Consider the following 13,766-nt stretch of genomic DNA (forward strand, 5'->3'; position numbering starts at 1 on the left):
AAATCCCTTTGACTGTTTTTATTGATTTTAGAAAGTCGTTTGATACAGTGGATTTTAAAATTTTACTCAAACGTCTACAGTCCCTTGGAGTTCGTGGTAATTATCTGAAATGGTTTGATAGTTTTTTAAGTGGAAGATCTATTCAAGTTGTTTTAAATGATGCATTTTCTTCTGCCTATCAAGTGAAGTGCGGTGTACCTCAGGGATCTGTCTTGGGACCACTTCTGTACCTTGTGTATGTTGATTCAATGCGTTTTTACTTACCGGAGTGTTTTATCACGACTTTCGCGGGTGATACTGCTTTAACTATGTCTATTCGAATGAATGATGATCTATTGTTGAAAGTAAATAGGGTTTTAAAGTCATTTTATGTATTTACAATTTTAAGCCTTTTGTCAGTGAATGTTAAAAAAACTTATTTTATGATTTTTAGGAGAGTTGGTAAGCCTCCGAGTGTTGGTGGAGAGATATTTTTTAATGGTAAGCCTTTGTCACAGGTGCATGAGGTGCGTTATTTGGGCTTCCAGCTTGATTGTAATTTGTCTTGGAAGCACCATAGTGATCTTGTTGCAGCTAAAGTTGCTAGAGGTCTGGGAATTTTGCGTCGTTTGAAGCATTTTTACCATTGTCGGTTCTTTTATTATTGTATCATAGTATTGTTGCGCCTTATATGTCTTATGGTTGTGTCATTTGGTCTAGCAATTTTTATGCAAATTTCAAAAGAGTGCAGATTTTACAAAATAAAACAGTACGTCTTCTTGGGAATTATATAGAAATTGTGAATGATACTGCGTCATGTTTTAAAAAATTAAGAGCGCTTAACATTGGTCAGATTCGCGATTACCAAGCTGCTATTTTTGCCTATAGGTGTTGGAATGATGTATGTCCTCCAGTTTTTACAAATTATTTTCGCGTAAATAGTTCACTCCACAGGTATGCGACTAGAGAGGCGGAAAATTTTACGGTTGAGTATCGAGACACCACACGTGCAGGTTTCGGGATTCTATACTTGGTTTTGGCTATTTAGAATGATATCCCAGTTTGCGTTCGGGAAGCTGAACACATTGGGTCGTTTAAAGTAAAAATAAAAAAACATTTATTGGGAGAGGGGAGGTAATTTATTAGTATTTTCATCATTAATGTCTTAATTTTAATTTTTTTTTTTCTTTTCTTCATAGTTTTGGTATTATTGTTTAAATTGAGAGAGAGTGTTCAAGTTTTTTTTCAGGTCTTTTTTTTTTTATTTTTTTTTTTTTTTTTTTTGAGAATTAGAATTTTGAGAGGTTGAGAATTAGAGGATTGCAGCCGTCTTTCATCAGGATTTTTGAGCCTTCTCCGGGCGGTTGCTTGTATATAGTTTATTTTGTAATTAGTAGTAAATAAAGCAAGTCAAGTCAAGTAGTTGTAGTAGCCCCTCGAAGATTCAACTTATTGCTTTCAGCTGTTCCTCAAATATTGTTCATATGCCCTTTTGACACCCTGCATGCATAGAGTGTCTTTTGACTTTGTTCAATATACACTGCAATATCCCCGAATAGTTTCACCTTAATGCTCTTAGCCATCCGAGATATATTGCAGATAGGCCATTTTAACATGCATAGAATAGATTTAGAATAGAATTTATTTGCGATAAAAACCCATAGGCCATGGCAAATTTAATTATTATTCCCCTTCAACAGGTCCTGAAGTTTCAATTTCATACCTTTATTTGTTCCCCAGATATCGTGATATGCCCTTATGACAAATTTGGATTTTTTTTTTTTTTTATTTAGAGTAACATCCCCAATAATATGCACTAGAAGTTCCAACGTATCCCCTTTTTTCCTGGGATATTGCGCATACAACCTTTTGACACAACCTTTGGAACTGTAAGTATTGAAAGTTGTTTTCCATGGCGAAGTGAATTTGTTGCTCAATGGTTCTTCACTAATTCCTATTCCAGCATTTTATGTGTTGCTACCTGCGGCTTATTAACGTGCACTATGATAGTTTATACTATATACTTTATGTATTTATATGGACTTGATTTATTGGAGTGAATTATTGCGGTCTAAAAGCATAGTAAGAATTTAGTATAATAACCAAATTTGCTCATTTCCTTACCTTAGACCTTGGAGTCTCCTCTGCCTCCAGAGGTGCTTAAGGTATCCAAGAAAGAGGCGACAGCCATCCTCTTATCGCTGCGGCCACCAAAAATTATCCGATTGGGGAGGTCAGCTCAATAGCTGTGTCGTTGGGCGATTTTTGCGAGCCCTCTTCTTTCGGGTACCCCTGGTCAGGGTTGCCACCACGGTCAGTTCCTAGAGTGCTAAAATTGCCCAAATATGCGTGGTACATAGCAATTTCCGGAGCCACAGTAAAAAAAAACACAGTAATAGTGATAAAATTTTTCTTTAGTACTACAGGAGGCAGCCCTGACCACATGCTACAGTGTTACAAATAATGAAATAGTGCTAAGCACTTTCGTGCTAGAGGTGGCAACCCTGCCTCTGGTTGCTACTGAAGGACAGCTTGATGATTCTTTTAAAAACTATGTTTCTCCGTTGTATAGCTTTGTTTTGTGTTTACGATGCCTGTAAACACAATACAAAAGCACATATAAACAAATTTTTCTATACAGAACCCCTGATAATCGCTGATCTTTTTTTTGTACCTACCCACAATTTTTTTGTACCCTTAAAGCGAAAATCCTGGATACGGCTCTGGCTGTTACCAGTTGATGTTGATTCTGATTTAAAATAATATATTTTGTCGCCTGAAACTGGTTAGTCAGAAATCCCGCAAATTTTTTGGTGCTTTGATATTATCGTCGTTTATGCGGCCAGTTTTAAAATAGCGCTGATCGTGGAGAGAAAATTTCCGCCCAAAAGCTTAATACCTTTGTTATTTTTGATTTCCCAAAACCTATTGGTTTATCTTCCCCATATCTTCTATCAAAGCTTAAACATATTAAGCTTAAGCTCTATTAAAGCTTATGTTCTATTAAAGACTGAGCATATTAAGCTTAAGCTCTGTTAAAACATATGTTCTATTAAAGTTTAAGCATATTGAGCTGAAGCTCTATTAAAGCATATGTTTTATTAAAGATTAAGCTATAAAAGCTTAAGGTTAAGGTCTCCACAAGGTTATGATTTTGCGACAAGCCTACAACTTACGCTAAAAAGACAAAGTGTAAATTTTGTCATTGTCATTAGTTTCTTTACTTATTAGTTTATACTTCGTTTATATTTATTTATATTATATTTATCATATTATATTTATTTATAGTATATTACTTAGTTCATATTTATAAGTTTACATTTAATTAGAGCATTAGTTTATACTTACATTAGTATAAGAGTATATAGACAAAGTATTACTCGATTCAGTTGTTTCAGATCTATCCATTCATCGAACCTGAATTATAATACTGTTTATACTTTTCTTAGGCAAACTTACAAAATGAATTTTTCTTTTTTTTCAATAATTTTTTTTTTTTTTGGTGGGGGGAATTGAAAATGACAAAGAAGAAGAACTACACTTACATGAAAAGTAAAACACAAAATGCAGTCAAACAGTTAGACTGATGATGATTCCTATCAATGGCTTTTGACGCAGCTAACGCCCCACTTGCTTTTGATTTGCATGAATTTTCCTTGTTAGCTTTTCTTTTTTTTTGCATTTCTTTTTCATTACGTAATATGTGAAGATTCGCCCTCAATAAATTCGCAATATGTATTGGTTTTATCGAAAATAATAACAGGCCGTTTATTATGACTGATACCAAAGGTCATCAAAACTTGCTGTATATTTTTTTTTTTTTTTTTTTTTTTACAATTAGAAAAATAGAGCATATTGGAATTAGTAGATTTTTCACATTTTAGCACAAATGCAACCTGGCCATCTATTTAATGTCTGAGAAATAATAGTTCGATCTCCTGTTAATAGAAAGGCAGTGTTGTCTAAGAAATTATTTTCAACAGTTGGAGAATTAGCACTGATGTTATGTTAAATTACTTATTGAAAATGTATAATATTATTATTTTAGGACTGCAACAAGCACCTACTGCTGGCCGTGCAGTTTCTGAACTGATCATCCATTCAAGATATCAGACTCTGGATCTGACAAGGTTTAGGATTGAGTGTATACTTTATAATAACCGTTTAATTGAAACGAATATAGTCTAAGTTTTTTATCGAGTTGCATTCGTTTGGTATTTTTTTTAGCAATATTTAAGGAAAAATAAAGTCTCGAATATCAATACGTTAGGTGAGGGTATGCTAGAATACTAATTGAGGGTATTCTCTTCAAATTTACCTGAAAATGAAGAGTATGAACTACATGGACTATTACAGTTTTTCTATCACCACAAATAATCCCTACTAGCAGGGGCGTATCCATGGGGAAGGATTAGAGATTTTAAACCCCCTCTGCGAAATTGTGTCTGACTCGTAAAGACATAACAAAAATGTATACAAACAGTTTATTTGTTTGTTTTTTAATTTTTTAACCCCTTCTCCCCCCCCCCAAACAAAATAACCCTATCGAAAAAAATTCTAGCTACGGCCCTGCCTACTAGTATTCTATGTTGTCTAGGAGCTAATCCACAGGACTGGGAGGGAGAAGGCTATAGTCTAGTACCACCCTTATCGATAATCAGATAAAAAAAAACAAGTTTTATCAACTGAAAGTAATGAACAACATAAAAACTTAAAACGAACAGAAATTATTACGTATATGAGGGGGGTTCAACTGCTAGTCAATACCTCGCTCTTTACCCTAAAGTTCGAATTTTGTTCCAATTCTTTAAGAATGACCACTGAATCACAAAGGCTGTTTAATTAGAATAATCAGCTCTTTCAAAAGTACTAAAAAAAGCGTAAAGAGCGAGGTATTGACTAGGGGGAGAACCCCCTCATATACGTAATAATTTCTGTTTGTTTTAAGCTTTAATGTTGCTCCTTACTTTCAGGTGAAAAAACTTCTTTTTTTTATTTAATTTCTGATCATTTTTCAAACAATGCTGGGAAATCCGGCACCCCCTTCATAGAAATGTACCTTCCCCCATGAAAACGTCCTCCATGGAAAGATCTTCCCACATAACCCCCTCATCTGACCCCCCTCCCCCCACCAGAAAAATCCCTCCTGAAAACGTCTGTATACTTCGCAATAACCTATATTATATGTAAACAATGGGCAAAGTTCACAACTTGTATCCTTTTCCCCGGGCACTGTGGGGGGGTTAAGTCATCCTCAAAGATATAGTTATTAAGTTTTCGACTATGCTGAACAAAATGGCTATCTCAAATTTTTGATTGGGTAACTTTGGGAAAAAATGGGCGTGGGAGGGAACTCTCTAGTTGCCCTCCAATTTTTTGGTCACTTGAAAAGGGCACTAGAACTTTTAATTTCCGTCCAAATGAGCCCTCTCGCGATTTTCTAGGACCACTGGATCGATACGATCACCCCTGGGAAAAACAAAAAAAAAGAAAAAAAAATTTCTTTTTCTTTCACGGAGAAAGATCTCCATGATCTTTCTTCTGGCAAAAAATACAAAATTCCACATTTTTGCAGGTAGGAGCTTGAAACCTCTACAGGAGGCTTCTCTGATACGTTAAATCTGATGGTTTGATTTTCATTAAGATTCTATCACTTTTAGGGCGTGTTTGCCCCTTTTTTTCGAAAATAAGGCAAATTTTTTCAGGCTCGTAACTTTTGATGGGTAAAAATAAACTTAATTAAACATATATATCTAAAATTAGTATAGTAAGCTGATTCTTTTTATATATATATTGGCATCCAAATTCCGTTTTTTAGAGTTTCGGTTACTATTGAGCCGGGTTGCTCCTTACTTACAGTTCGTTACCACGAACTGTTTGAAAAGACTTATCATTGTCAAGTTATTTATAATAAAAACTTCTTAAAGTGACAAATTGGCAATTTTTTTCTTTTTTGAAATGTCAATACTTGTTTTGGGGGGGAAATCAATAGAAAGGACCTTTTTGAACTGACTGTTTCATTTATTTATTTATTTATTTTTTTAAGAAGAAATATTATTTTCCTTTTGTGAGGGGCAAAGGACTAAGTAATTCCCTGGCTGAGGATGGGGGAATAACTATATCTAACCCATTTTCCCCCTGTTTCTAAGTAATTTATCTTGTTTGCCCATTGGTCATGTGTTTTAAGAATTGCTGAACCACAGGGTGTACAAGGGACCCACTTCCATCTGGCTACTTTTGTTTGTTTAGACCCTGTTATCACGTGTCCTTAGCTAGACATTGTCACTCTAGACATAATAATGTCCCTCTAGACACTCTAAATGTTTAGACATTTGTCACTCTAGACTAATAAGAATTGCTTATAAAAAGAGAGAAAAAAAATATGATTGGTCATAAATTAATATGCCTTAACATTAGGTAGGTTTCAAAAGCCAAGGTTGAATTGATTTGAACTAATAAAAAAAAGGAAAAAATAAATTTATACACTGTCTTATGACACAATATAATATAATATGACTAAAATACACTGTCTTATGACAAAACGCACGCTGATACATAAACATAAAAAATGCTTCACTAATATACAGTACGGCTCCCATTGCACTCTTCGCGGCAACGGCACGCCTATTATAAATACATTCATCCATTAATACATACATTCAATTAAACGTAACAATAGGGTTCCCCCTTCCTCCTGGGATGTACAACCCTCATCCATTTAAACTAACAAAAAAGAAAATTCAATGAATTTTTAAAATATATCATTTATGATTTATTGATTTATCAATAAGGACATTTTGTAATGACAATTCATGATACTTGATGATGACAATTAATTATATTTGATAGTGACAGCTAATGATAATTTACAATGACATTTAATATTTGATGATGAAATTTGATGATAATGATAATTAGCACTGATGACAATTATCGACCCACATTCACTTGGGTATACCTAGAATCTACGGGTACGGTTCATAAGCAAATTGTCATCGATGATAATTACCATTATAATTAGTTGTCATCATCAAATATTGTTACAATAATTTTATTATAATATAACGAAAAAATAAAATTATTGTAATAATATTTATAAATTATTGTAAGTTTGTTACAATAATAAATCAAAATTTATATAAACATAAATAAGATTATTTGTACTAAATTTCTTTATTTGTATTTATGTATGATTTTTTTACTTCATTTATTTTTTGTCCTTTTTTTGGTGTGGAGGCAATGAACCATTGTGGGCTGAGCTTCGAATCACTTGTGTGAGTCCATCCATAATAATAATCCAAAGACTAATAAAAAAAAACTGATAATTTGCTAATGTAACTGATGGGATGGATAATGGAACTCCATCAGAAATAGAATAATTTAAAACAAATTTAGTTCTAAATTACCAATATTATAATTTCACTTAGAGGTTTAAGTTTATTTTGATACGACCGGAAATTTCACAGATTCTATCGTTTTTAAACCGTTTTATTTGTGATTGTAAAATAGGTCCAAGGATTAATGTATGTTTGTATGTTGGCATAGCTAGTTAAAATAAAATGTACAGGTATGAGCTTCGTGGGATCAGCTGTGTCTTTCTGAGAAGCGACAAAAGACAAAAAATTAAATTTTCAATTGGACAAAAAATTAGAAAATCATGAAACCAAAAAAGAAAATTAGACAAAAAATAAGACCTACTCTCGTCACCTATATATGTTCAATGAAATGTTTTTTTTTTTTTTTTTTTTTTTTGCAATATATATTCAACAGAGTTATTAAGACAATGATCTAACTCTCTTCTATAAAATAATTGTATGTCTTAATAAAAAAAAAAAATATTAAAAATTTACGCTACAGCTTACGGGTGAAGTCAAATTGTCATTAAAATTCCTATATTGAGGGAAAAATATATTGCACCTCAGTCCGAATGATTAAAATCAACTTTGAATTAAAATCAATTTGGTGGACTGTGATGAAAAAGTTAAGAGCTATGGCTAATTGGAGAAAAAGCCAAGACAGAGAGTCTGAGTGAGAGGCAAAGCTGGCATAAGCCATTTTTCAGAATTCTTTAAAAATGATGTCATTTCAATTTTTGATAGATCATCCATCCATCCATCATAGGGCAAAACTAAAATAGTATAAACGAACACCATAAAACAAGACTGTGTTTGTTACCTATCAAGTCTCACTACTCCAATATTACGAAAATGTCAGCTCCGTCGGGCCCTGCCGTAGAAGTTGTTCGTTTGTCCAATCGAGCTCATATCTGTGTCAGCAACCCCTTGAATAGGACTAATTAGTTGCTTCTTAAGAGGGAGTGACCAGTTTTCTAACCCTCTCTATTCCTGAATTGAATTTTAATTCAGTTTTTTAAATCAAGTTTTTCATCTGAAAGTAAGTAGCAACATTAAAAATTGAAATAAACAGAAATTGTTCCGTATATGAAAGGAGCTGCTCCTTCCCCAACCCCCTCTCTTTACGCTAAATTTGACCTTTTGTTACATTTGTTTAAGGAAGATTGCTCAAACACAAGGGCCGTTGAAATTGAATGAGGAGTATTTTAAAAAACTTTAAGACTTTAGCGCAAAGAACGCGGAAGCTGTTTTTTTTTTCCGAAAGGAAGTAAGTTACAAATCACAACTTAACATGCGGAGAATCAGTTTATATTTAAATCAGTTTCTTTATGGAGCTTCTTATATTCGGATTGTTTCTCTTCTGAAGTTTAAATGGATGTCATGTTAACTAATTTTTTATGAAGCTAGTAAGCAGTGGCTAGTTGGTGGGAATGGAATTGAAGCATTTCCTAATAGAGCAAATTCTTATTGTAGTACAGAAAGTAAATAGCAAAAAATTACGCTGTTTGATTCTCCATTTAACCCTCTTTCCTAGTATAATAATCACTACCATCACAATTGCCTTTGGTGAAATTCACTTTTTAATTCCACGTTGTGCTGAAACGTGAGATTATTAGTGTTGAATTGCAAAAGTACATAGGAACCAACCAGGGTCGTATCCAGGATTTTTTTTTCGGGGGGGGGGGGGTACAAAAAAACTTTAGAAAACGCATCAAAAAAAATTCTATTCATTTTTGTTACATTTTTTCCGAGTCGGACAGACATTTCGGGGGGGGGGGGTCAAACCCCCTTACCCCTCTCCCCTGGGTACAGCCTTGGAACCAACATTAGCTTCCATAAAATCCTCTATTCGTCTCTGTGACTTTAATAAGATCTTATTTTTTACTCTTAGCTCTTAGTTCCATGTGGCACCGTGCATTGAATCAGTGCACGTTTCGCGTGCACTGAAATGCGGCATTGATAGTAATGATTAGCAACATTTACGTCTTAGTACTTGTTTTCATTTGCGCCCCTATTTGTCTGTCCATGATTTTAAGAATTCTTAGTTTCATGTAGCACCGTCTCGTCGAGTGCTTTAGATGTATCCAGTTTTTATATATATTTGGTTTATATATATTTATTATTTATATATATATGATTTATATCCAGGATTTATATATATTTCAACAATTCTCCTTAATGGCGCCCTTCTTGGGTAGGATCGCCCGGTTATCTAACCAGTGGTGTCAAGTTGGGAGGAGGCCACTTGTCCCCCAAGACTTTTTTGCCGTCCCCCAGTCTTGAAAAATACCCTTTTCCGGTATTTTCCTTGAAAATGACCTTTATTGTACTTTTATTTAAGAAAAAACAAAGTTGCACTCATATAGATTTTGAAAAACACCCCTCCCCCTCCTACATTTCTGTGAATTGAGCTATTGATTCTAAATCTCTCCATTCGTGAAATGGTACACAGAAGAGACACTTTTTGATTCCACAAGGAAATGAATTTTGGCAATATCAGTGTGTTTTTTCTCAACTGAAAGTAAGGAGCAACAGTAAAACTTGAACGAACAGAAATTATTCCGTATATGAAAGGGGTTGCCCCCTCCTCAATACCCCGCTCTTTACGCTAAAGTTTTTTACTACTTTAAAAAGATTATAATTCTAATTAAATGGTCCTTATGTTTCAGGAATCGTTTTGAAGAATTATGACAAAAAGTCAAACTTTAGCGTCAAATGCGGGGTATTGAAGAGGGTTTTAATGTTGCTCCTTACTTGCAGTTTTAAAAAAACTAGCCTTTTTATTTAATTTCTGATCGTTCTTCAAATAATGCCGGAAAATTCATGATAAAAAGTACAATAGTTTATATATATATATATATATATATATATATATATATATATATATATATATATATATATATATATATATATATATATATATATATATATATATATATATATAATATATGTACTATATATTATTATGTATATAATTATATAATATAATCTACTATTATATAATTATAGTTTTTGACAGTATAAAGGGAAAATACAATGAATATGCAAAAGATTAAGAGAGAAAAAACTGGTTTATTTTAAATAAAGCTGTCGAACAAAACAAAAGATAAAAAAAAAAACAACGAAACTTTAAATACATCATAAGCTACGGAAATTAGTAAAATTTGACATAAATAGCTGGAACATGATATATTAGGTTTAACTCGACTCTAGTATGCTGATAGTGAATGCTTAGGAATACGTAAAGCCCTCTTGAACCTTTTATTTGGTTGTGGTTCTCGCAACGAGTGTTTTGAGGTGGGTTTGGATAGATTAGTCAACAAATTCTACAAGCAGCGAAGTTACTCCTACTTCCCTGTTTAAGGTATGATAGATGAGATAAGTGTATTGAAGCCAAAAATACGGCCATGAACACAAAGAGAGCACAAATATAATAAATTTACATTGGCGATGATCATAAAAAGCACAAACATACCGAACTTGCATCAGTCATCATCAACAAACACATAAATGAAACCTGCGCTTGAAAACAAGTTTTTTTTTTACTGAAAGCAAGGAACAGCAATACAACTTAGAACTAACAGACATTAATCCATATATGTGGGAGAGAGGTGCTGCCCCTTCGTCGACCCTCTCTCATTACGCTAAAATTTGACTTTTGTCACAATTACTAAAGAAAGAATGCTCAAACACAAGAGCCGTTGAATTTTAATAAGAAGTGTTTAGCGAGAACTTCAAGACAGCCTCCCCCTCCCGATTTTTCTTACTATCGGCTGAAAAAATTGTATGTTAAAAAATTTAACTTGAGCTCAGCACTTTAGTAACAAAAGAGAAATGCAATGCAATTCCTCATTTAATACTCTTTGCAAATATATTAATCACTACCGCTTGTTTATAAAAGAACAATAAATAAGAATGTATGTTTGTACTATGTTGCCCTGTTCCTTTCTGTATTCTCATTTAAAGAAATTAAAAAAAAATCTCATTTAATTTCTTAATTAATCTTAATTCAATAAATTAAAAGGTTTCCCACTCTCATTAGTTTCCTTTTGATTGCACAAGCTTTTGCCCAAAAGTAAACGACTGTGAACCGACGTTCTGTTTTTTTTTTTTTTTTTTTTTATTTTTGTTAAATCAGCAATTAAATTTGGATTCCATCGTCATAAACTTCGAAAGTTAGCCCAATAAGGAAAAATGGGTTGGGCATGATTGAGTTAACATCATTCCATTATACTGATGGTGAATACTTACGGGTAACGTCAAGCCCTCATAACCATTTTATTATAACTCCGCCTGTTAGGATCCTTGCCTCTCAGGGCTCGGTGAGCAGATTGTCCCAAGCCAGGAAAAGAGGAGGTTTGGGCTATAGGCGAATTCCCTATCCCTGTAAAAATTTTCGAAACGATAACGAAAAGCCTGGGACCTAATGTGATTTCTCTGGTAACGACTACTGACCGTCCCCGGACACGATTTTTGACAGCGAATGAACCTTTTCGTCTTGCTTTTTGGAATGTCAGGACTGTTAATCCTGACCCACAACCAGGTCGTCTAGAGGTTGTGATTAGAATTCTTCAATCATATAAGATTGAAATACAGCTATTTCTGAAGCCAGACTGACTGGTTCTGGTTTAATATATGTTGACAACTATGAAGTCTTCTTCTCAGGTAAAGAGAAGAGACGCGAAGCCGGAATCGCCCTAGTTGTCAGTAAACAAGCAAAGAAGTCGATGTTGGACTTTGTACCTATGAGTGAAAGAATTCTTAAGGCTCGTTTTGAAAGCTCCCAGTCTGAACTTACCGTCGTTGCAGCCTATGCCCCCATAAACGATTCTGGTGGGGACACCAAGGACAGTTTCTATAGTGATTTGAATAACATACTCAATACAGTGAGTACGATGCATTAGTTGTGTCTGACGACTTTAATGCCAAAGTTGGTAGTGATAACAGTTTTGCGCCTGATACGCTAGGCCACCATGGCCTGGGTGTTATCAATGATAATGGAGTGCGTCTGGTTGATATGTGTGCCAGCCTTAGCCTGATAGTAGGTGGATTATGGTTCCCCCACCGTGAAGTACACAAATATACTTGAACCTCACCTGGCGGTGTTACAAGAAGCCAGATCGACCACATATTAGTGAAAAAGCGTCATAGACGATCGCTGGAGGATGTACGAACTTACCGTGGCGCAGATTCATACTCTGACCACCAACTGGTGATTGCCAGTTTCAAACTTAAGCTGAATACCATGAAGAAATTTGAAAACCCTATCAGGTTCTTCGACGTCCCGAAGCTCTAGGACAAGAGTCTTCGACAAGCCTACTGTGTAAATCTTGCTAATAGGTTTGCAAGTATTTCGACTGAAGACACAACTGCAACAGTAAACAAGAGATGGGAGTCTATTGTGCCGAAGAAAACATCGGGTATGCAAAAAGGAAAAGTGAGCAGTGGATCAGCGACAAATCTTGGAAACTTAAGAATGACCGAAAAGAAGCTAAAATCATGTTGGAATCAAGCGAGAGTGAGTCCACTGTCGAGTACAAAGATTTTTTGAAATCTAAATATAAGGAAGCCCACAAGGCCGTAAAGTAGTCTACCAGAGCTGACAAACGACTCTTTCTTAAGACAAAGGCGGCTGATGAAGAGGCAGCCGCCAGTAAGGGCGACAGTCGGACAGCCTATCGTATCACAAAGGAAATAACTAGAGATTTCAGAAAGCCGGCACCTGCGATTGAAAGTAAGGCTGGCCAACTTTAAAAAAAAAATGAAGACATTGATAAGAGATGGAAGGAATACTTCAATGAGGTACTAAACTTTCCACCACCTACAAACCCTGTATCCCCTCCTGCTGAGCTATCGTTCCTCCAACATGACATAAGTGAAGAACCTATAAGCCTTCTTGAAGTCATGACAGTATTGAATAAGCTTAAGAATGGCAGAGCTGCAGAAGTTGACGGCTTACAGCCAGAGCTCTTGAAGTATGGAGCTGAAACCATTGCCGAGCCCCTTCACAAGGCTATTTCTCAGATATGGGAAACTGAAAATATTCCCATCGATTGGAAGAAAGGGGTTATCGTCAGGCTCTTTAAGAAAGGCAGAACAACCGAATGTAACAACTGGCAAGGTACCATTCTGCAGTCTGTAGGGAGTAAGATTTTATGCCAAGTACTACTGAACTGTATTCAGTCAAAATTTGACGCAATGTTAAGAGACAAGCAACATGGGTTTCGACTTGGGAGATCGTGTGCTTATTTGATATTCAGTTTGAGGGTACTCATAGATGAATCAAACGAATGGCAGACTGAGATTATTGTTGCCTTCATTGACTTTTTGAAAGCATTCGACTCGGTCCACAGAGACTCACTATGGAAAATACTTCGGTATTATGGATTCCCCGACAAGATTGTTTTTTATAATTGTCAGGCTATTCAAGAA

The 13,766-nt window shown here is 34.7% G+C and overlaps 1 protein-coding gene across 1 annotated transcript in view; it reads left to right on the forward strand.

Annotated features, from left to right (window-relative positions):
- LOC148955711 (FAD-dependent oxidoreductase domain-containing protein 1-like) overlaps positions 1-4,179 on the forward strand; it is a 129,614-nt gene extending 125,435 nt beyond the window's left edge. Inside the window, exon 6 of the mRNA XM_089108318.1 lies at positions 4,028-4,179. Within this exon, the coding sequence (XP_088964444.1) occupies positions 4,028-4,167 (140 nt within the window). The 3' untranslated portion in view covers positions 4,168-4,179. The remainder of the gene's footprint in view (positions 1-4,027) is intronic.
- The last annotated feature ends 9,587 nt before the right edge of the window (positions 4,180-13,766 follow it).

This window comes from Artemia sp. Qi Xiang Cuo, chromosome 2 (genome assembly GCF_049724085.1).
Source record: "Artemia sp. Qi Xiang Cuo chromosome 2, ASM4972408v1, whole genome shotgun sequence".
In the NCBI taxonomy this organism is placed as follows: Eukaryota; Metazoa; Arthropoda; class Branchiopoda; order Anostraca; family Artemiidae; genus Artemia; species Artemia sp. Qi Xiang Cuo.